Here is a 22214-nt window from a genome sequence, read left to right as displayed (position 1 = left end):
TGATGAGGCAAAAAAGGGAACAAAGTATGGGGGGTTTTAGCTGTATTCTTTCTTTAGGTTCATAAGGAAGTAGAAACAGATTTATCTTGGCTTTTACAGTATATCAAAACTGACAAAGCTGCTGTACTGAATGAGGAAATAGTATATTGATAAACCCACTTCTCAAACAACAATTGAACTTTTAATACATTTAAACTATTTGGCTTTACTACTCATCACATCTTGTACAGACATTCATACTTCTTTATAAGGCACACATTTCAGCAACTAATTTTGATATTTTATTAATGACAGACAACAGATACAGAACTCACAGCTTTTAAAATGTTCCTTATTGTGCAACTTCTATGTAATTGCCTATCTACTTTGACAAAGAGTGAATTTTATACCAACAGTTCAAAGGATTTTTAGCCTTGTAAAAATTTAATCTATCCACAAGACTGTTCCTGCAAACATTAAAGCAGATGTTTAAAGCACAAGAGTAGACCTGTTGAAATGAGTATGCATAATTGCTGCTAACCTATATACGCAGTCCCACAAATATTACAATTACATCATGAGATTCACTCTACAAAGAGCTTTGAACTTCTGCCCTACTAAGCCAGAAAAAGTTTTTTGCTGCCTGACTCTTAACTAGCTAAAAATCTGGTTGAGATTAATATAAACTATTATTTGGGCCAAGGAAAAAAAACAATAGAAGGGGGGAAATCTGAAGCTGCGGTACAACACAAAACACTCCAAACTATTTACTGCATTCAAATGTATTCCCCCACTTGGCATAACACTTGTTGCACATTTCCAAGTACACTCATTTGATTATTTTAAGCACTCACAATTGGAGCATAAATAGCAAAAATACATCCCTATGCACTGTCCGGAGCACTGGGAGGCACTGTCATTCTGTGGCTTCCCTACCACTATTACACCCCTCACAGGCAGTATTATCCCATTATCAGTCACATTTTCTAGGATTGCTCCCTTTTCCCAGAACAACCCAGTTGCAGCCAACACACAGAGTATTATACATTGATTAAATAAATGTTGATATTACATGTTACTGAATGTTTGGACCTACATCAATTGGTGTGTTGAATGTACTGTGGATTTTAACTCTATCACTGTCATGGTCATCAGACTAGCTTAAACTGAGGACTGACTTTAGCAGAGGGTATTTCAACTGAAGTAAAAGAGCAGAGGAGGTTTGAAGAGATTTTTTCATAAGGTACAGTTGCATACATGTAGATTGCATTGTGGTTTCATGGAAAAATTTCAAACATATGCATTCGCCTTCCTGAAAAACATATTTCCTAGAAAGAAGAGTTCACCAGATCCATATCTGAAGATGACAAAATGTCTGAACCAAGGCTCTTTGAATACTGAAAAGGTCCCAAATTCAAACAAAGGCTGTCCCTATTAGCATACTGGTTTGGATCCCAACCATCCCCACTTATCCCACTTTGCTTTACACTATGGAGTTGTCACAGAGAGGACAAACTTTCAGATGCAATTAGACTGGAAGAGGCACTTCAGAAGCACACTGAACATGGTCCAGCTGCTAACAGGCATTCAGTCCATGGAACCAGACTAAAGTGACTCCGTAGAAACCTCTTCTGAAACATGCACAGCATGAACATCAGGTCCTCAGCACAAACTTGTGCTTTATCAATCTGTTGCAAATGGTCCACACTACTTGCTAGTGCAATCATGCTCACAGTGGAGCAGATGTAATAGGCTTGGCTTAGGGTGGTAGAAAAGAACCTATGGTTCTTACTAGTGTTTTCTGGTATTATGTCCTGAAGCAATAACTATGTGCAGGAGATGTCCTTTAAACACAGGAACCTCAGTTACCCCAGGAATTACAGCTGTAGTCAGATGCGACATACTAAAGTTTGTGTTGCAACATGGAAGAGAGTCAAAAGATGAAAAATTAAAATAAAAAGCACAGTAGAAGTCCTTCTGTATTATTAAGATACTGTGTAAGAGGAGTCACGCAGTCCTTCAAAATAATCTGGTACAACGTTTCCTCTGTATCTCTTCTTCACACCATCACTACCACTGAAGTGAGAAAATATTCTTCTCCACCTTCTCACTATGTCAAAATGAGACTAATCAATACTAATCAAACTCTTCCAGAGCTGTAGATCCAAAGAACCCTTGAGATACAGGTTATGTTCCATACCGTGCTGGTACTCAGAGACTCTAATGGCAAACAACCTAAAAAATTCTTGTGGTGACAATGCAACAAGGAACTAACTATATTTGTTAAGGGTTTTTTCAGTTAGTCCATGAAAGCTGTTGAAAACAATTCACTTACTTAATTTGCAGTCTGAAGAAAAAACAGAAAAATAATCACCCAATCATAGATGATTCTACCATCCACACAATTTAAAAAATGAACAATGAAGTCTACATGAAGTCTACAGCTGAGTTTTTTACATGAATCCATTGATTTTTTTCCTCCAATTTCTTTTTCTTAAAGGGGGAGGGGAAAAAAAAAAAATCAGACTACTTGGGTATAAAATGGGTAAGAGTTTGGCTTGAACAGTGCATTCCTTCAATGGAATGTGGTATCTCCATGATAAATATGCATAAACTTAGCAGTTTCCTCTACTAACACATTACTTACCCATCTTTTTACATTAGACTCTAAGTTAATGCCATTATTAATTGGTATTCTACTGTATTCTAGTCTCTGACACATGTCATTGCACAATACTAGCTTATACCTTGGATAATCCCAGTTTGTTGGTTAATATATTCTATTCAACACTTCAATAACAGTAAACAAAACCAGATAAGCTATGCAGCAAAATCTACCAAACCACACAGATGGTTATAAGGTTTTCATTGTGTGGTTTCCATAGCAATCATATTGCAAATCTGGAAGCTTCTTGCAAATAAGCAGCTTGCATTTACATGCCTCTCGGCTGCAGCATGGAACTCTACAACATGTGAAGTTGTTATTCCAATCACATATTGTTAGAAAAATTATTGGAAGATGTTTTGATCAGTTCAGATAAAAACTACTGCAGTGAACTAATTTTTCATCTATTTCATAATGATACAAGCAATCACACACTTGTAGTACACATTAATATGTCTTCATTTGACATCTCACTGTGGTGTCAGAAGGTTATAATCATACAAACAGGTCTTGTAAGACAGACCCCCACAAAAATACTTGTATTATTAAATAATCAATTAAAAAAAAAAAAAGCACAGTGTCTTTACTATTGTACTCAGCAGGGATGACAGACGCATGCAAACAAAAAGGTGTGTACATGAAAAACTCTGCTGCCAGTGAACGTCACAGGTCTATACTGGTTTGCACAAGAAACAGTAAAAGATACAATGGCATGGTAACACCAGGAGTATTACTCCTCCACACTGCTTTTTTGCTACCAAATAATGACTCTGCACAAATGTAAACAAGAACTTTCAAACATGAGTAAATGTTTACTGTGGGAAAGAGTCAAGACCTTTTCTCTCTCAGATTTATAATTTTATTAATTGACCTAACCCCACAACAGATGGGTTATTACTCTAGTAAGGAACATAAATCAATCCAGCTATGTAATTTTTAAAAAAATTAGCAAGAACTGGCTTTTTTTACAAACAAGATTATTTGTTTAGAGAAACGTTTAAGAATTCCAAAGAAGGAGCAATACACACACAAAATTTAAGAACAAATCGTTTTTATAATTTGGCCAAACTGACACCTTCTGCTAGCATTAGTAGTTAGAGCTAGAGACCATCTGGGGTCAAAGGAATAGGAATTAACACCCTGTTTTATGCAGGGCCAGCAAGCTGCCTTACCTGAGGACAGTGCTCCCCAGCCTTGGGGAGGGGGTCCTCTGCAGTATTCTCACTATATACGCATCTGTACATGCCTATACACTTCACCCAAACTCTTACAGGGTTTTGGCCTAAGCGGCTTGATATCCCAGAAATCCTCCACGTGTTGCTTGATCTCCGGCTCACTTGCCTTGGTGTGTGTACTTATAATGGTAGGGATTTTCCTTTCTGGTGTCTTCTTTTAGACTCCAGATCCACCCGTTCTGTAGGGAGAGATCTCCAAATCCAAGCAGAAAAACTCTAGCTTTGATAATCCTCCAGTATTCCCACAGATCTGTCCCTTTCCCCCAGTTCCTCCTGGACATGACAGATTACTGGAAGATTTATACACAACTTCTTGACATTTCACCCTGCATTCCCAGTAGCACTCTGGTGCACTCTGTAAACAAATTAAACAGCTTGGAAAGGTGCTATTCTCTAGCGATGGTGTGAGATCTGGGGGGCAGCAGAGAGGGGGAGGCAGACTATCGTTTTATTAAAGCTCCATCTGACTGTACTGGCGTGCGTGGTTTGGGGATGAAAATGCCTCCAGGACAGTGACAGAAGTGGGAAACAAGCTGGTTGCTATTTAGAGAAGAGATTGTAAATGTAAGAATTTCTTACCGTGACAGAAGAGAAGACGATTCTTATTTTATTCCTACTTCTATGGGTCAGCTAGTTACCACGCAATGGCTCAGATAAGTTATTTTATTCCTGCTTCTCTGGATCAGCTAGTTACCACCCAACAGCTCAAACAGAGAAGTTATATTCCTGCATGACAAGCTTGAGCGAAAAAAAACGATTTCCACAACACAAGCAAAGGAGACGGAGACAGAAACGGGTCACCCAGACGCAGGCTAAACACTGGGATTGCAGATGAGGTGACATCAAAATACGAGCAGAAGCAGAAGTTGCATCTGAATAAATGGTCACCACTGCACTCAGAAATGCAATGGGAAACAAACAATACAGAATCGTATTCCAACAGAATACAGAAAGAGATCTCCAGGTTATGAACAATATAAAAATAAATTTTAATGACAAATACTATGCACACTGAGATGCTTTAGTTTTAGCTGAGGACAACCCATGCCAATTCCTAGCCCTAATTACTTCCAACACATGTGATCCAAGTCTGATTCCAAGATGGAGGCAAAAGGTTTCATTCAAATATACTACCAGCTAAACTGGATGGGTCCTCCAACTAACACTTCTTGCACAAGTTTTAATCAGCTCTTTGAAAACAACCATTATTTAAATTCTAAAGTAAGTAAGGTTGAGTATACACACCACTCTGTCCGACCAGTAGACAGTAACAGAAGTCTGTTATTACTATTGACAATGTACTGACCTCCCAATGGCCTCGAATAAATAGCATTGGCTGTACAAAGTGAAAAAGCTGGAATCATTAAATACTTTGGGATAGAAAGGACCAGTGGAAATTGCTTAGTCCAACACCCTGCACTAACTGTGAAAGTTAGATCAAGTTTCTAGGAAACAGCATTTGGCTTCTTTTGGTACTCCATATTAAGCTATTCAGCAGCAATTTATAAGGGTCTGTGCATTTTAATAGTTCACGTACGAGACAGCTGAAGCTAATGACTTTATAGAACAGGATTAGCTCAAATGACTCAGTTTTGTCCAGATCTTGCCAAGTGAGGTTTCCTGAATTCCTTGAGAAATCCAGCACTTTTCTTCCCCCCTCAGTTGCACTCCTTGTATCTTGAAAAGGTGCTACTGTGCACCACCATTACTTCCAATTGTGTAAGCAGTCTGAATAACCAAACCAACCATCTCAGCTAAAAGTGAAGCACTACCTCCTATTGAGAAGACCTTGGAAATGTTCCCTCATCATCCTCACAGAAAAGGTTAGTAGATTTTGTTATAAATTAACTCAGGATCAATGCTGCAGGAAAAGGAGGTGAGAAGGAGAGGAAGTGATACTGGAGTCTTGGAATGTCACTTAGCCACTTTCTGGAGAAAAAAATTTCTCTCTTAAAACAACCTTCCTGTGACACCACCCAGTGAATCTAAGCATATGTTACGGTTTGGCTTAATCAAAACCAAAAAGCAGATATAACATTCCCTTCCTAACAAAAGCATTTTGGAGTTACAGCATTTGCTAAACTAAAGAGTGAAGTAAACCAAAAAAATCCCAGTCCCACTAGGGACAAATACAAAACACACTTTAAGGCTGCAATTCTCTAGTCTTGTGCAGAAGAATGTTGTTTGGATCATATAAACTATTGCTATGAAGAATAATAACAAGAGTGAAGTAGTAGAGAGAAACGAGTAAGTTTGGAGAACGACGAGAAAAAAATCTCTTTCTAAATACATCTGTGAAAAAGACACTGCATTTCTCCTATATTACCACACACATACCCATCCACATGAACTATACTAAGGCAATGAATTAAAAAAACATGTTTTTAAAAGCAGGAAGATACTATATGACTTCTCACGAGTTTACTGGAAAAAATAAGCAACAAAATATTTTTCTAGCAGAAAGTATTTTTTATAATGTTTTAGGGCAGAAAGTATGAAGACTAAATGATCAAAACAACACATCTCTGTCCTTGGAGGAAAAACAGTTACTCTCACACAAGACAGAAAATTGAGCATTGTCGGCAAGGTCGTCCACAGTTGTTGCACAGTGGATCTTCTCAGTCTACTGTGCATAATTTTACCAAGTTTTCAGGAAATGTAGGAGCATGCTTTGCTTTAGTTACCTTCCCTACTGTTGAAACCTGAATATATGTTAGCACCTTTCCTCTTTCTTTTTCTTTCCTTTCCCCAGTACCAAGTGTCCCAGTACCCTTGCTTCCCTGCCCTTGCCCCATTCTGTAGTCACAACCAATTCATACAAAGACTATATCCTTTTCAGACCACACAAATTTTGTTCATTTGCCAAACACAGAAGTTGTTAGTATGAAAGTTGCTGTTTCCAGGGCTTCACGAGGCCCTTCAGGCTTTAAGAGCAAAGTATCACAATGGGAGGAAAAACATGCTCAGTCACCTGAACGACAGAACAGAATATATTCATTAGGACAACTGAACAATCCACAGAGGCAGAGGCAATTCCTGGTTTTAGTTATGAATATATTAAGATTTCATTAACTCAGCTTCCTGCTTGGAGTGCCTGCTTGGAGCTCTCCTTGCAAATAAGTGATCTTCAGTCATGTTTTGAGTGACAGCTGAATCAACTTAGTTGTGCAGTTCCTAGCACTAGTCTTCCAAACAACAAATAATTTAAAATCTCCAATTAAAAAATAGCAACAACTTTACATTCTCTACGTTCTCTTTTTTTTCTTAGACAAACATAGACGCATAAGAATTAACAGCTTGTCAATTTAAGGTTAAAGGAGGAAAAAATTAGCTAGTCTGACAGGATTAGGAGGAACAGAAGTACGTAAAAATCTTAGTTACACCAATAGCAAGCTTGGGAGGAGAGGACGTAGAAAAAGGCAGGAAAAGCAGGAGTACATACCAGGAGAGACCATCTAGAATGTTTAATTTTGGAATACTAAAATTTCTTTGACAAAATGATCTAATTATTATTAATAAAATTCAATACAAATATGCCAAAGTGCAATGTGCACTGCATAGAAATAAGGGATGGGTTTTGCACTGACCTTTTTATTTCCTCATGAAGAAAGACCTGATAATAGTAATTCTTCTCAAGAGAAAAGATAAAGGTCATCACAAGTAAGTTCAACCGTGGATATGCACACAATAATTATAATGAAGAATAAAAGAAATTACAGAGATCCACTTCCAGAAACTCATTCATTCTTTTCCCATTTTTATATTCACACACACTTTGTATTTACAATTAAAGTCACTATTTCAGGGATTTGTTTTCAGAAATCAGGTCTCTTATAATTGTCTAATCCTATATGCTGAGTGAACTGGTCAGAACCTATTAAACTCAGAAACCAAAAAATTATTTGATGGGCCATGAAACAAGGTGAAAATTTCATAAGCAACTTCAGAATCCAGCTCCTTACAAATTCCTTAAGTTTGATTAGGCACTGTTTTCAATGTTACCTATATTTTTTTTGATCAAGAGATTAGATAACAACTTCCACACCTGAACAGAAGCATCTCTGAAGGTAAGCTTCATGTTAGCTTCCAATGAGCAGAATTTTGGCTCCACTTCTAAAAATGTTCCTAAAGCCTCAAATTTGGCATACAAAATCGAGGCAATAGGCATCTTACCTAAATCCATACTTAAACATTTAAAGAAGGAATAAAATATTTTAAGATACTGCTCTTAACAGGCCTCAACAATGTAAAGGAAAGCTTCTGGGGTTTAATGTTTCTACACGCTCATCTAGTTATTTAGCTGATTAACAAAAAATGCTCCCTCCTCTGTCCCCCCTGGCCCTCCCAAAAAAGTAGTTGCAATTACTGGACAGAATGCAAATTAATAGCTCAAAGGGACAAAACAAACAACGATTTTGAAGTTGATTCCATGGTTGTATTGTAGCTTCACAGGAATTTGTGCTAGAGATTTCTTGCCTAAATACGTGTGGCATGCACATAAGTACATTCTTATATATAAACATAATAAAGATTTATGTGAATTCACTGTAACTAAAATAAATTTGTTTGTTCTCTCAACCCGTAATAGCTCTTAGTTATGTAAATAGTTTAAGTGTTCAACATGACATTTTATAAACCTTATTATTAAAATGTTTTGCTAAAATAAATGTGGTGGCTATTAAAATCTGCATAGAAAATATAAATAGTTCTCTATGTAAACACATCTAGAAATCAAATATTCAATTAACTAATCTATACTGTATAACTCTGTACTACAGTGTTATTTGACAACCATGTACAGGGCTTATATTTCTCAGGCTTAAATTTATATGATACACAGAAAAAAGTCTGTAAATGTCAAGTAAAGTTTCCCATACTCGTTGATCAGCAGCAAGATTTAAATTTAAAAGCCATTTCTGAAAACTACATATCCCTAATTGTGACAAATGTGACTTGACATAATATTTACATACACAGAATTCATAAAGAAAGCATCTTGTTTAAATCACATAATATCCTTTAATAATCTGCAGGGTTAAAGTATTCAAATTTATAGTCTGATTCCAGAAATGAACTTACTCAAAAAAGGGACAGAAGACAAGGGATTTCAGCATAGCTCACTTCAGTGAAAGGAAACACAATACAGTTGCTGGCATGTTTCCACAAGAAAAGTCTGGCTCCCAGATGCTTCTCTTATAACTCCTTTAAAAATGTTCTACCAAGACATTTTTACATTCTCTGTGTTGATCATTAACTACACATTGACAAAAAAAATTCAGCAGCTTTCACCTTTTGGGTATTTTCATGAAAAGTAACAAACCCGCACCACTGCCTCTTTTCACTGTTTATGGCCCATGCCATCAAATTAAATTATGTCAACTATGCTAAATCCTTTCTCCAGCTTAAATGATGAAATAAAGTAACTGTAAAAATATTCTTGTTATGATTCACTAGTAAACAGAAATCAGGTTAAATCAGAAATAAGCAGAAAATTATAGCTGCAACACAGACTGTTTACACATACCATATTTTGGGTAACATTCCCACATTCATTTCTACAAATACCGTCCCATTCCCCCATTCCCATACATTAGGTCCGGAGTGGGACCAGCAACTCTAGATGTCAGATCTTACTAGCCCTACATACCACACACCATGATGCACCTCAGAGAGATGAGGTAGGACAGCAGGGATCTGGAAATAGTTTATAAGCAGGAGATGACAACTGCTCCCCAGGCAGCTCACCATGTTACTGTGGGATTGGCATGCAGAAAACCCTAGGGCCCCCAGAGTCCCAGATTACTTGAACTGCCTTGCAGCCAGTGCTTTAGATTATCCAGCTCTCATGCCAGAGACGCAACGCAGTCCCAGTTGCACTGTAAAAGCCACCATTTGTAGGCCTGAGCTAGGCAGTTTAACCAGAAATTGGGTGTTATGACCCATATGGAAATCATTACAAAATCATATCCATCTTGAATTTTTGTTTATTGAATCACCTGAAACTACTGTTCAACATTTAGTAATGGAGATGCCTCACTTCTTAAGGAAATAAATTTGAGACGGTATGGAAGCAAGTATAGATTCAGTTAGTATATTTTGGGACAATGAAAGGACGACCCTCATGCTAGGATCCACAGGCTTTTCTGTAGACAGTGCTTTGTTTTGAAAATTAGATTCCTTCCTTTAATTCCCAGTTTTACTGACTGTTGCCTTCTAGATTCAAGGACAGAATAATTATTACAGCCTGCTAACACAAAACCCTTCCACAAACCAAAGACGGAAGTACTGGAACGTCTTCCTTAAGGATATTTAAAGTTCCTGAGATCTTAAACAACTTTTCATTAGAACACAAACTCAGAGTTTTTAGGTGGAGGAAATCAAGATCTGCTAGGAAAAAGCAGACTTCAATAAAAGGACTGAAACAAAATATCCCCTGCGCCAACCACCCCCTTTCTGGATGAGAAAATTTTCCTCCTACCTTGCTGTCTAATCCAAATCTCACGGACTTCCCAAAAACTTACCTCAGTCTCTTCTGGCTTCTCAAGAAAACATTCTTCCTCTTGCTGCTGAAGCTTATCTGTGTACCTGCACCCTGCACTTCCCTGGAGCATCCCTCTCTCTACTCTAGGGCACAGCAGACTGCTGCATCTTGCCCTCTCTGCCTGGTCACCGTGTGGTCTGGGAGCTGTACCCTGCTGACCATTTTCCTTTCCTAGGAGCAACCAACCTGCTTCTTTCAAGGACTCCTACCCAGCCCAGGGAGCAGCAGCCAAGACAAGGAAACAGGTGGCCTTTTCCTACGTTGCCTTCCTTGTATATGTGTAAACTAAACATGACATCCATTGCAAACACAGTACACTGTAACATACAAGCAACTCAGGTATACATGCATACAGCCAGCAAAATTCATGAAGCTCTGGTTAATTAGTAGTAGTTTGTTTGGCTAATTTCTCCATTTTGAGGAGAATGGGAAGGAAAGTGACTAGCAGATAAAAAGCACACTGAGAGGAAAAGACATATACAGAAGGATTTATGCTGATGCCTTGCCTTAGGGCTGAAAAATTCAAATAAGAGATTGGTATCTACAGTAACAGAACGATTAAGTCAGCCTTTAAAGCCCACCTTGCTGGGTCTTATTTGAGAATCCAGTTGTATAAATTATGGTTCTTTAATAGCTACCTCGTGGAAACCAGAAAAGTTGAGAAGCGATAGCCTGAGGCACCATATAACCTCTGGTTGCTCTTGTTTCTCAAAAAACTCTACCTAATGGTTTTAATAGCCTGATACGCAGTCATTCGTCACAAATTCAAAAAGTAAAGGTTCCTTGATCTATCTATATAGTATTCATCACAGTTATACCCAAGCAGTAGAGCAAGCCCAACATTTCTATTTTCATAAATATACATAATACAATTGACATTCTGCTTTGAACTTGCTAAACTACAGCAATTCCTCAAATTTATGGTTAATAAACTATCTCACATACCAAAACATTTCTTCTGAATGCTTTGAATTAGAATTATTGCCCTGCTTCTTAATTAGATAAAAACAGTGCTACCAAAGAAAACTACTTTGCTTTCAAAAGAATGAACTTTGGGTCCATAACCCATTGAAGACATGCATGCATAAACAAAGCTTTCTTCACATTTAACATGAAGCCAGCTGTCAGAAACAGAGTCAACACTGAAAAAACTATGATACAAGTAAAATTACTTTGTGTGATTTTTTCTCGTCAGGATGACAAGCTTTTCTGAGACAGTATTCTATCTCTTAATAACAAATAACTTCTGTCACATACTGTTCACATCAGATTGGCTTTACAAATCAATACCATCAAACATTGTTTAGTGCTGCTGCACAGAAAATTATCAGTACTTGCAATAAAATACCTTATTTCAATAAGTAAATTCCTTTCAATGAGTTGTGCGCTAATTAGTTTTTGAAAGAGTTCTTTAAACATAAATCTGCATGATTAAAAATACTTCCTTTTTAGATATTAATAAGTTGTGCCTTCTAATTTTAAGTAAACAAGCTTCAAAATGCCAATAGACAATGCAGATTTAACAATCTATTCCTGGTTTATTGGGGGGGTGGGGTGTCTGACTGGGCTTTAGGGTATTTTTCTTTTTTTTTTTTTAAACTCTGAAATACAGAAATAAAATTCAGCCTTTGATAACCCAAGACTTTGATAAACACAGCTTTCCAAATGCACTCAATTTATTATAACAGTTGACCACAACTTCAGGAAGGTTGCTTCTATTTTCTCCACTTGCAAACTCTGAAACCTACGAAGTTAAATGTCTGAAGACTATGAAGTCTTGCATGCAGTTCAAAGAGAGAAGAATAAATGCCTAAACTTAACAGCACACATTTTCTGTTTACTGTAGAAATTGTAATTAACTGTTTTGAATTTCATAGCTGACCAAATTTTCTGCAAGAAAAGTACGTTGCTAAATAAAGAATACTCTCTTCTAAGAGTGTGTCTCAGTAGACAACCCCACCCCAAGTCCAACCAATGAATATACCCCTCACATGCAAATCGGACTAAATATGAATGCTCAGTTATTATTCCATTTTTATTGGCCTCCTCACTTGCACGTTTGTGAGCGTGTGTGTGATGGGGGCCCAGGGGTTGAAATGCATCACGGACAGTAGGCATCCTGACAGCTATGGGCCACCTGTTCCTCACAGACCACCACTTTATATTCACTTTACAAGAAACACAGAAGAGCCTGTGAACCTCATTTTTCCTCCCAAAGACTTGGCACTTCCCAATCCACGACATCTCATTCTTTTCAGCTACACCAGATTGTCTTACCTCTTCTTCCATCACTGACACCTAACATCAATAGAAAAAAAAGGTTCCCTCTTTAGATGTAGGATTACATTAATTGAAGGTAAAGCCCAAGCTCCTGTGGCAAACAAAAGCTGAGGTCCAGGTATCAAGTTCCTAACCACCTTCTGGATGCAATGTCTTTAAATACAAAAAGTTGGATTCATAACTCATGTCTTGTGAGCATTTAGTACTAGAGCTGAAGGACACTCCAAGGTACACATAAATCCCGTAAGCATACTGCCTCAAAACCCAGAGTGACAGAGAAATTCAGACACAGCTCCATTTCATCATAGCAGTTGGGATTCAGCGATATACAGTTGAAAGAGGTTGTTTTTCAATGATTTCCATGTCTGGCATATAATCAAAGACACTTAGTAGACCCCAAACCCCAGTGATCAAGACAACAAAACCACATATCTTGGATAGAAAAAAAATCTTTACTATTCCCTGACACCAAAAGGTCATTTACATCTGCTTTTCACTGCTCTTGTATTATTTTAATTACTTTTGATTTACCGGAAACTGAGTAAGCCCTGTAGCATTCTCTTCTCCTTATTCTGGTACTCCACGTATCCACAAGATATTATGGGCAAAAATACTCCATATATAAAAATAAAGCAATGGCTAAACAAGTGAAAAATATTAATTTCTTAACAACACTGAGATCCAATCTTTGAAAAAATTGTTTTGAAGGATGACCTAGCCTCAGTACTTTAAAAGGAAAAAAATCCCTTGCTGTGTTCTTGAATCTGAAAGACGTTTTAATGGAAATTATTCAAAACACTTTCAGTAATTACTTTGGAAACTCATCTTCAGTACTGTCCTCAAAAATGCTGATCTTACATCTGGTCTTTTCAGCTTCAAGTATTCCAGACCCCACTTACACTTTATACTTTGAAAGCACTTCATTTACTAATTAAAAGCACTTAGAATTCTTTCTGTGGAAAAAATAAAAATAAAAAATTGATAGCACATCAGCATTATATACAACTTCTATGGACAAGAAGTAAAGAATTCCCTAACTACTTGAGGCAAGCAACAAATCTTGGGAGGAATTTGGACAATATACCAGGATATAAAATATATTGACTTAACAGCAATGATCACAAGTAACGTCTCAGATTCCATAATCACCTGTGTCTCTGCTGACTTCAACCTACTGCTCTGGTTTACAATCACCAATTAAGTTTCTTCATTTTAGCTTACTGGTTTTAGGAACTGATTATACAGCTGTAATCCACAACTGGGACTGCTTGACACCAAATGCTATGTTGGGCCCACAGACCCTGACTGTGATATATTGAAAAGTCTAAAATAAGCAAAGGTCTGCTGAAAAGGCATTTTCATTAACACAGCGCTGTGAAATCTTCAATTCTAGTGCCAAAAAGTCAATACATCTGACCCTACATTTTGAGAACGCAAATATTTGCTATGAGTCGGTGTTCATGAGTGACAGACCAAACTTACACTCAAACTCCATTACATAATCATTACTTCCTTCTTCCCAAGAAGAGGTAAACCAGAGATCATGGGGTTTTTTCCCCCCTCCACGCTCATGAAAGGGGTACAACATCATAAAAACAATTTGCTTTTTCAAAGCTCAAGCAATCCAGCAAAAAGAGAGGATGAGGATGGTATTAAGTTATGCTGCTTAACTGCAGAGGTTAACTGTTAGAAAAAATTAAGATGACAAAACTGCTTAAAGAGACAACTGTGAGACAGAGACAAGGATGGATGATCATTCCCTACCTCATGCCCAATGTCAGAAATAAGTTCTGAAACAACATCAGTATAATTTTAAAACTATTTAAAAGACATTGTTTAAAATAAGTAAACAAATTAAAAAGTGTTTCTTTGCATAGAACACTTCCTGTTGTATAAAACTTAAGACATTTCTTACCTTTCCCTGAGCTTTGTCCTGGTTACAGTTTCCCTAGCTAGCTTCCAACTACACTGCAAAACAGAACTGTTGGCCAGATACCTGGGCTTGACCATGATCCTTGGCCCAATCAGAGACTGAATCAATCCCAAAATTCAATTTACAGCATACTAAGAACTGATGCAAGTTGTGTTGGCTGGGTTAGTTCTCCACAGCAGTTCCCCCAGCTAGAAATCACCACAGCACTGAATTTCACTGCCCTTACCTCTCTCTCACCCAAAAGCTCTTTGTGTTGTGGACAGGCTAAGAAGGGATGGCAGAAAGCCAACAATGCCAGCTTTGTGTCACATCACATTGCTTCAGGATTTCCAACCTTACCTATTCTGTAAGGGCAGCTTTTTATCTCCATGCACCAACTAAGCACCACCAAAGTAAGAATCAAACCTTATCTTTAGAAACGTTTTAATGGAAACTATACTGTACGCCTTGGAAATTACTGCTATAATGCAAGTTTGTGAGCAGAAAGAGAACAGAAGAAAAAAAGACAACCAAGATTGAAAATTAAGATAAGTATGTTAGCTTAGATTAACACATCCTTTCTCCTATTGTGCAAGAGTGTTGTAGACAGTACACAAACTGAGCTGAGGTTGTAGAAAGGATCAAGGTGGCAGGCAGTAGTTAGCATTGCAGTTTTGGGTATGTGCTCCATACAGATGTGAAACCACAGAAGACAATACTGAAGGCCCTTAAAAATTGTGTCACTGAAACCCTGAGTTAATAAAAAAATTTGGTCTTCAAGGGCTGTAGCAGATGACATCTTTAAAGCTGGCAAGTGTTCTCTCTTCTGACAAGGACAACTCCATTGTTTAGAACACCACTAAGCTAGAAACTGTATGCATCTAGGTAGCTCTAAACAAGCACACGGTTATTTAATACTACAGTTTTAGAAGTTATTTTATGTTACAGCTTATAATATCCATCTGTGGACTGCAAAATTATATAGAGTGTACTAAGGTAGAAAATAAATAGCTAATTAAGCAAAAATGGGCCTTTATTTGCAATATTTTTAATTTTGCTTAACCAAGTTTTCCTCTGTGTTTTTATTAAAAAACAAAAAGACAAAATCTTAGTTTGTTGAAGACAGTATAAAGCTTTCTTTTCCTGAAGAATCTTGCAAGGAAGGTTTTACAAGTTGGGAAATCTTTGGCAGTTCTGACATTTTTTACTCTATCTGAACAACCACAGTAAAACACTGACTAATACTGAGAACCAGGAAAATGATGCTTCTATGGTAAATATGAACTTCTGTGTGCTATTAAAGGAGAAAGTGACTTAACAGATCAAAAGATTAATTTTCCCACCTCTCTTTGTACCCCCCCCAACTATCAGCAGACCCACTCCTCCTGCCAATTTGTACCCACTCCTCCTGCCAGCAGACAGTACAAATTGAATTCCACTGAAATCTATGCTTTTAGTAGGCTAATAGACTGCTACCATTTTGGGTACTGGTTTGAAGCTATTCAGCTCCTGCCTGGAAAATTCATCTACACTGTTTCCTGCCACAAGCGGGGGAAAAAAATAGCTAAGCAATGTGATAGCTAGAGAATACAGCATCAGTCAGTTCTGCAACAGTTCTCCAAAATTCCCAATTTTCAAAACTGTGCAAAAATTTCCATATCCTCTTTTTAATCCAAACACTCTTTATTCAAACACCAACCCAATATTACAAAAGGGACTGCATCATGAACTGGCTTAATTTGTTTCTGAAATGCTGATATAAAAAACACTGGAGAGCCACAGAAATGCAAAATTTTACTTACTTGAGAAATTGCAAATTATAGTCAAATAAATAATAACAAAGTACAATGAGCTGTGCACCTGAAATTCAGTATTTATAAAGCTAATGGATCTGCGGAAACAGCAGATCAGAAGCCCCTAACATCAAGACGCTTTGAGGACAAAAACAAAGTGAAGATTAATTTCTTCTCCCTCTTCACAGGGACCTAGCACATTTGTCTTCTGCACTCCAGAGCTTAGCATAGCTTTTGGGCTGTACAAATAATTATTTTATTCTGTTCTCTCAACACGACTTCAGAATTCCTCATTTGGTCTGTATTATTAAGCCAGGTAACAGCAGGGATAATGATGCTCCACCCTTTGACCATGAAAGGAAGAAAGAGTAATTCACTTACCTGGGAAAACAGAAAGGGCAGCCAACTGGAATTAAATGCAACCAATCAGGCCTAATTAAGGCAGATGAGACCAAAGTGGAGTATGCTTTTTTACCATCAAGTTCAGATGAACAGCTATACAAGAACCAAATAAGGCCTACTCCTGTGAGGTTTGTCAACTAGCACTTCATCTAATACTCTTCAATATGCTATGGATAAAGGAGGACTGCTCTAAGACATCAGAGCCATAAGTTTTTAATTCCGTGTAAGCAAATTACTATTAAAGCATGTTTATGGAAGAGAGACACTTCAATAACCTAAAATCTATTGCAAACTTATGCATTACTTTTACTTAGTTATGCCAACACACCACAGACAAAATTAAGAGCTCCACTGTACAAAGTAAGATGGTCCTTCCTGAAAAGTTTACAAGTCAAATGAATGAGATGGAGAAGGCATGAGATAAAGAAAGATAATCTCTACTTGATAAGATGAAAATGAAGCACCACTCCAAGATCATGGAGAAAGAAATTCATTTAACTAAAAACTGAAACTAGATCTCTTGAATAACAGAAGAGCTATCCTTTCTTTGTGGCAACTGTTCTGTTACATTTCAGATTTATTAGCCATATTAGGAGACAACAGTTCCTGGAAAACTGACATAAAAATGGGGTATAAGTGAAAATACTCTAAATTCTTGCAGAATCATACCAAGGCAGCAATTCTCTGAAGACAGAACTCAAAGCAAAGAACTCAAAGCATATATTAACTACTGGCCCTCTACCAATATTGTATGTGTTACTGCTCCAGATCTACTTACTGTTTGAGATTCAAATTAACAGGTAAGATAAGTGAAGCTCAGAAAAGATTAATTTATCCTAGGATACCTCTAGAGCTTCTTTAACAAAAGCACAGGGAAGCATACAAGATCACCTTCTGTAAGAGCCCGAGCACCCAAAAAGCATTGCAATAAGGTTTGGCTGTATCCTCTAGCTATAAGATTAAGCCCTGTAATGTAGCTTTTATATTCACTGTAGAAGAGTTTTTCAGCATGCATGACACACTGCACCCCATTTCAGCAGAACATGTATTCTGTGCTGAAGTAGTCTAGGTACAATTCAAAGAAATGGAATCAAAAAAAACAGCTCTTAAAGAATTGAGTGCTGCTACAATTTTACAATTTTATGATAATCACTTTCACCAGTCACTCATGTTCTCTGCTCCCTTGGTTCACTGAAATGACCTTAAAAGGAAAGCCAAGGCATACTATAAAATGTTCTTTTCTCCAATGGTCAGAATACTCAACCTAACAGATACATAAAGTTAGTCAGCATCATGTGACACAACTCATTTTTCCTCTCAAGTTTTTGCTGATAATTGCACTGTCCCAAACAGCAAGCGGTGCAGAACATTATTTCATACAAAGTTATAATTGTCATATCACTTTAAAATACCATTTGTAAACTAATGGTAACTGAAAAATTGATTTTTTTCATAGCTTCTTAAAATATAATCAAGAACGTCCACCTTTCTCCTAATACCTGAATGTCTATAATCAACTCCAAGAGCTTTTGCCAAGCTCTTTCCCTTTTGTTTTGCCATCTGATAGATGCACTTGGACATCTAGAGGCATAATCATTTGACCACATCAGAAAGTCCACAGTAAAAAGTTTCTGTATAATCACAGTCATGCTGGAAGATATGAAAGAAAACAATGTCAATACTCACGTTGCCTTTATTTACAGTCCATCTCCAGAGCCCTTTCAAACCAACACATTGCTTTCTTGCAGGATTATAATATCATGTATTAGGCAGCAGCTGATAACATATGCAGTGATAGTGAACTTTTGCTTAACACAAATGCCAAAATGAATAAAGAAAAAAAATGATGGGCAAGTTGGTGTAAAAAGCTGTAAGGCAAGTCAATTTTTTAATTTAAAAAAAATTGCGTACCAGAGAATGCTAATGAGCCGAAAGTCCCGTGAGACCACTTTTACACATTCTGCACTACTTTGATGCCCCTGCTAAAGAAAACTGAACTGTGCTCACTCAGACCTGGTTGAAGACACATTCTTTTTTCAATGTCATAGCAAAACTTAAAATCTGGAAGTATCTTATTCATCAGGTTACGTTACTCGTTTACTTTTAGCCAGAGTTATCAAACTAGAAGTAGAGAAGACAAAATGATCACAAGTCACGAAGTAAAAAATCTTAACAATACCTTTAACTTCTTCATAAATGCTATCATCTAGTGGTTCACTGCTCACTTGCCCAACATCGTCGTATTCCTCTTCCTCCTCCTCAGGAATAGTATTAGATTCCATATCTACGTAACAGCAGTTTAAAAAGTTAACATTTACTAGAAAAGCATGTCGAAGCAGAAATTTATGCAAAATGAAAACACAATTCATCTTCTATGAGCTGGTGCTTACAGTAGATTCTGCTTATTTTCTTACAGTGTTCATAAGGAAGAGCTTTCAAGCCAAATAGTATTCTTGGAAAAAGGAAAAAATCTTGCAAAAGGAGAAAAGTCATGTAAAAGCTACAACATGATTGAGAACTAGGACTTGCTATTCAAAACTTGGACAAGTGGGAATACTAGATATACAAACGTGACAGATATGTTAATGAACAGAACTACCATCACTAAGCAGTATTGGCAATAAAGGCTACTGCTCTACTGGCTGACTTACCTTGAATTACAAATTTGACTTGCTGTACCCATTCCTCTGCTTCTTTGGGAGTGGCAGCTGTAAACTATTAAACGTTTATTAATAACTACTAGCAGTAATGACAAAAACACAACTACAATTTCATTAGCAATAAAAAAGAGGGACTGTAGCATTCTCGTCACTTCCTCAAGAAACCATTAGTAATTCTTTTCATGTCTTCTGGTACTTTTCTTGCAAGGATGCTTCTTATAATGTACAGCTAATTTTGACAAATTTACGTAATTGAAGGAGAGGATGATGGATTTGAAACTCTGATCAGCAGCTGGCAGCTGTGCAGAAAAAAGCTGCTTCTCTTCATCAATGTCAAAGCCAGAACTGATGAACAAAATTTGCCCTTGACAATTAGAAGACACCCATGAATTTCTTTAGACTGCTGGGTACAGTTTTCTTAAAAACGTTCTTGTCAGACTCCAACACACTACCTGACAGCTTAATTAACTGGCTTTCAACTGCAATCTCAGATATTTAAAACTTATTAAACTTACATTCCATATTGATGTCTAGTTGATAGATCTCTGAATTGCACAGCTGATATGTGCCTTTACGTAGATTTTCCTTGCAAAGCCATGACCAATACAATATGTATTTAACACTGATATATATTTTAACTTTTTTTTACTATTTAATTCATCCAAGAAATCACACAGACATACTATACAATAGATATTAAAATGCTAACATTGAAAAGACCAATAGATAAAGATGACAGATTTCCTTGCTCTTGTCCAAAAAGATAATATTTGAACACATACATACATATTTTAAATCAGATTTTTTTTTCCTAATATATGAATATGCAATATAAGCAAGCGAGGGTTTCCTTTTTTCATTAAGATGTCAGTGAAAGTTGTTCTACTGAAATGTTAATTCAGTAACTGGAATTGTAACGGCTTTATCAATTTAATTTCAAGTCAACATAAAAAAGTCCAACCTGATAAATGCGCTTATCAGGAGCAGAGATTTCAAAACAGCAATCTTTCTTTGAATCCTTCCGAAGGCTATTATTCATTCTGATGGTGTAGCCCTCTAAGGCAAATTCACCTTTCTGTTGTTTGTCTATTGGAGATAAAAACAAAGTTAGAGCTTCATTTACAACAGTGAATGTAAGTGGCTCAGCAGGTTATCGTTTATTCAGATTTTGTTTTCTATTTCATGAATTTTACAAAGAACAGGGAGGTTTTTAGCAAAATTATTAGGTGACGCTTCTGGAGATAAAGCTTTATTTTAAAGGAAGATGTACACAAAAGTACATTTTTCTGTAGGATGCCTAAGGAATTCCACAGGGGGATGTTTGCAGATGGTGGTCTTATTTAGTAAGAAGTGCATGTTATGACACTTGTATCTAGGGAAAGTCAAGAACTGGAACTTGCAAGACACGCTTCCTATAAATCAGTGTCTCTTTCAGGTTCAGTAAACCAATGGGAAAACCTGTCTATCTCAGAACTTGCTGAGCTCCCTCCTAAACTAACCACTTCACTCAAAAAATAAACTTCCAACTCCTTTTTAAGCAATTGGAAAAGCTTCTCTTCACATCCTCCCACCCACTCCCAGATGTGCCTCCTTTCCGCATGGCAGAAATACAGAATGAATTTTGTTATAAATTCAGGCGTGTGTTCCAAAAGCATTTCTCTCAGCACAGCAAATGTTTAATTAGCTAATAAAAGTACTAAGCCCTACCACAGTTTATTATGTAGAGCCATGTGGCTGTTTCAAAGACAATTCAACTTTTCAAAGGTTCTGGTTTATAAAAATATCACTTAGAATAGGCCTGAGTTTAAATATACTGCATGTTAGGCAAGCGGCACCTGTGTGCTCCTTCTGAGCTCTTCAGACCAAACCTTACATCTGATTTTATGTGCTCTGGCATGTTTTGGTGGATATTAAAAACAAACCAAATAAGTAAATCAGTTTTGCAATTTCTGTAGATCACAGTGCAGCATTCAAGTGAAGACAGGCGTCATCAGTCGCATTTTGCTCAGGCAAAAAAAGAACAAAGTGCAGTTGCAAATGAAAGAAAATGCCATTAAGTGTGGGTTTTTTCCACAGTAGAGAAAAGCATTAATTAACAATAAGCATCAGGCTCAACAGCAAAACTACTTTAAGTATTGCTGAACAGAACTTAGGTGCAAATCGAGCATCCATTGCTTATGTTTGTCAACAAAAGGAGAAACTTCTACAGTATATAAAACAGGAAAAACTACAATTTTCAACATAATTTTGTCATCTTTCTGGATATTTAATAGGAAAGCAAATCTTTTTTCCGCTCCTGAGAGGGCAAAAACTGGCTAACACAGCAACATGAACATCAACAGACGTAAGGGCAGTCACCGTACAAACATTCTTGCTAGTAATCTTACGTGCACATAGACACAAATTCTTTGTCCTTCCACCTTTTTATGAACTCTCACCCAGGGCAAGTGAATACCAAATAACACAATTATATGAGAAAATCCAGGGCACTGTTCTATTTTCTCTTCTAGTCCCTTCCCCCACAGTAAGTTTTAGTACGTCTTTATTAAGTACTAATGATACAGTACTAATATTTTATATTGGCTCAATCCTCCACCTCTATATCAAACAGCACACATGCCAAATTCATGGAATTGCACCAAGGCAGATATTAGAAATAATAACTTGCAATAGGTTAACTAGGTCCCCTTTTAATGAAATTCATTTCTGCCTAGAAATTTTATTGTTCTCTCACTTGTGACCTCAGG

At 37.0% G+C, this 22214-nt stretch overlaps 1 protein-coding gene across 1 annotated transcript in view; it reads right to left on the bottom strand.

Annotated features, from left to right (window-relative positions):
• The window catches only part of SKAP2 (src kinase associated phosphoprotein 2), a 122827-nt gene that overhangs the window by 20313 nt on the left and 80300 nt on the right, over window positions 1-22214 (bottom strand). The window contains exons 7-9 of the mRNA XM_072854092.1: window positions 20429-20553; window positions 19459-19522; window positions 18987-19091 (exon numbers count right to left, since the gene is read on the bottom strand). Coding sequence (XP_072710193.1) covers window positions 18987-19091; window positions 19459-19522; window positions 20429-20553 — 294 coding nt within the window. The remainder of the gene's footprint in view (window positions 1-18986; window positions 19092-19458; window positions 19523-20428; window positions 20554-22214) is intronic.

The sequence above is a fragment of the Ciconia boyciana genome, chromosome 2 (genome assembly GCF_034638445.1).
Source record: "Ciconia boyciana chromosome 2, ASM3463844v1, whole genome shotgun sequence".
Lineage (NCBI taxonomy): Eukaryota > Metazoa > Chordata > Aves > Ciconiiformes > Ciconiidae > Ciconia > Ciconia boyciana.
Note: the sequence above shows the minus strand (reverse complement) of the source record. Positions and strands in the feature narration are given on the sequence as shown.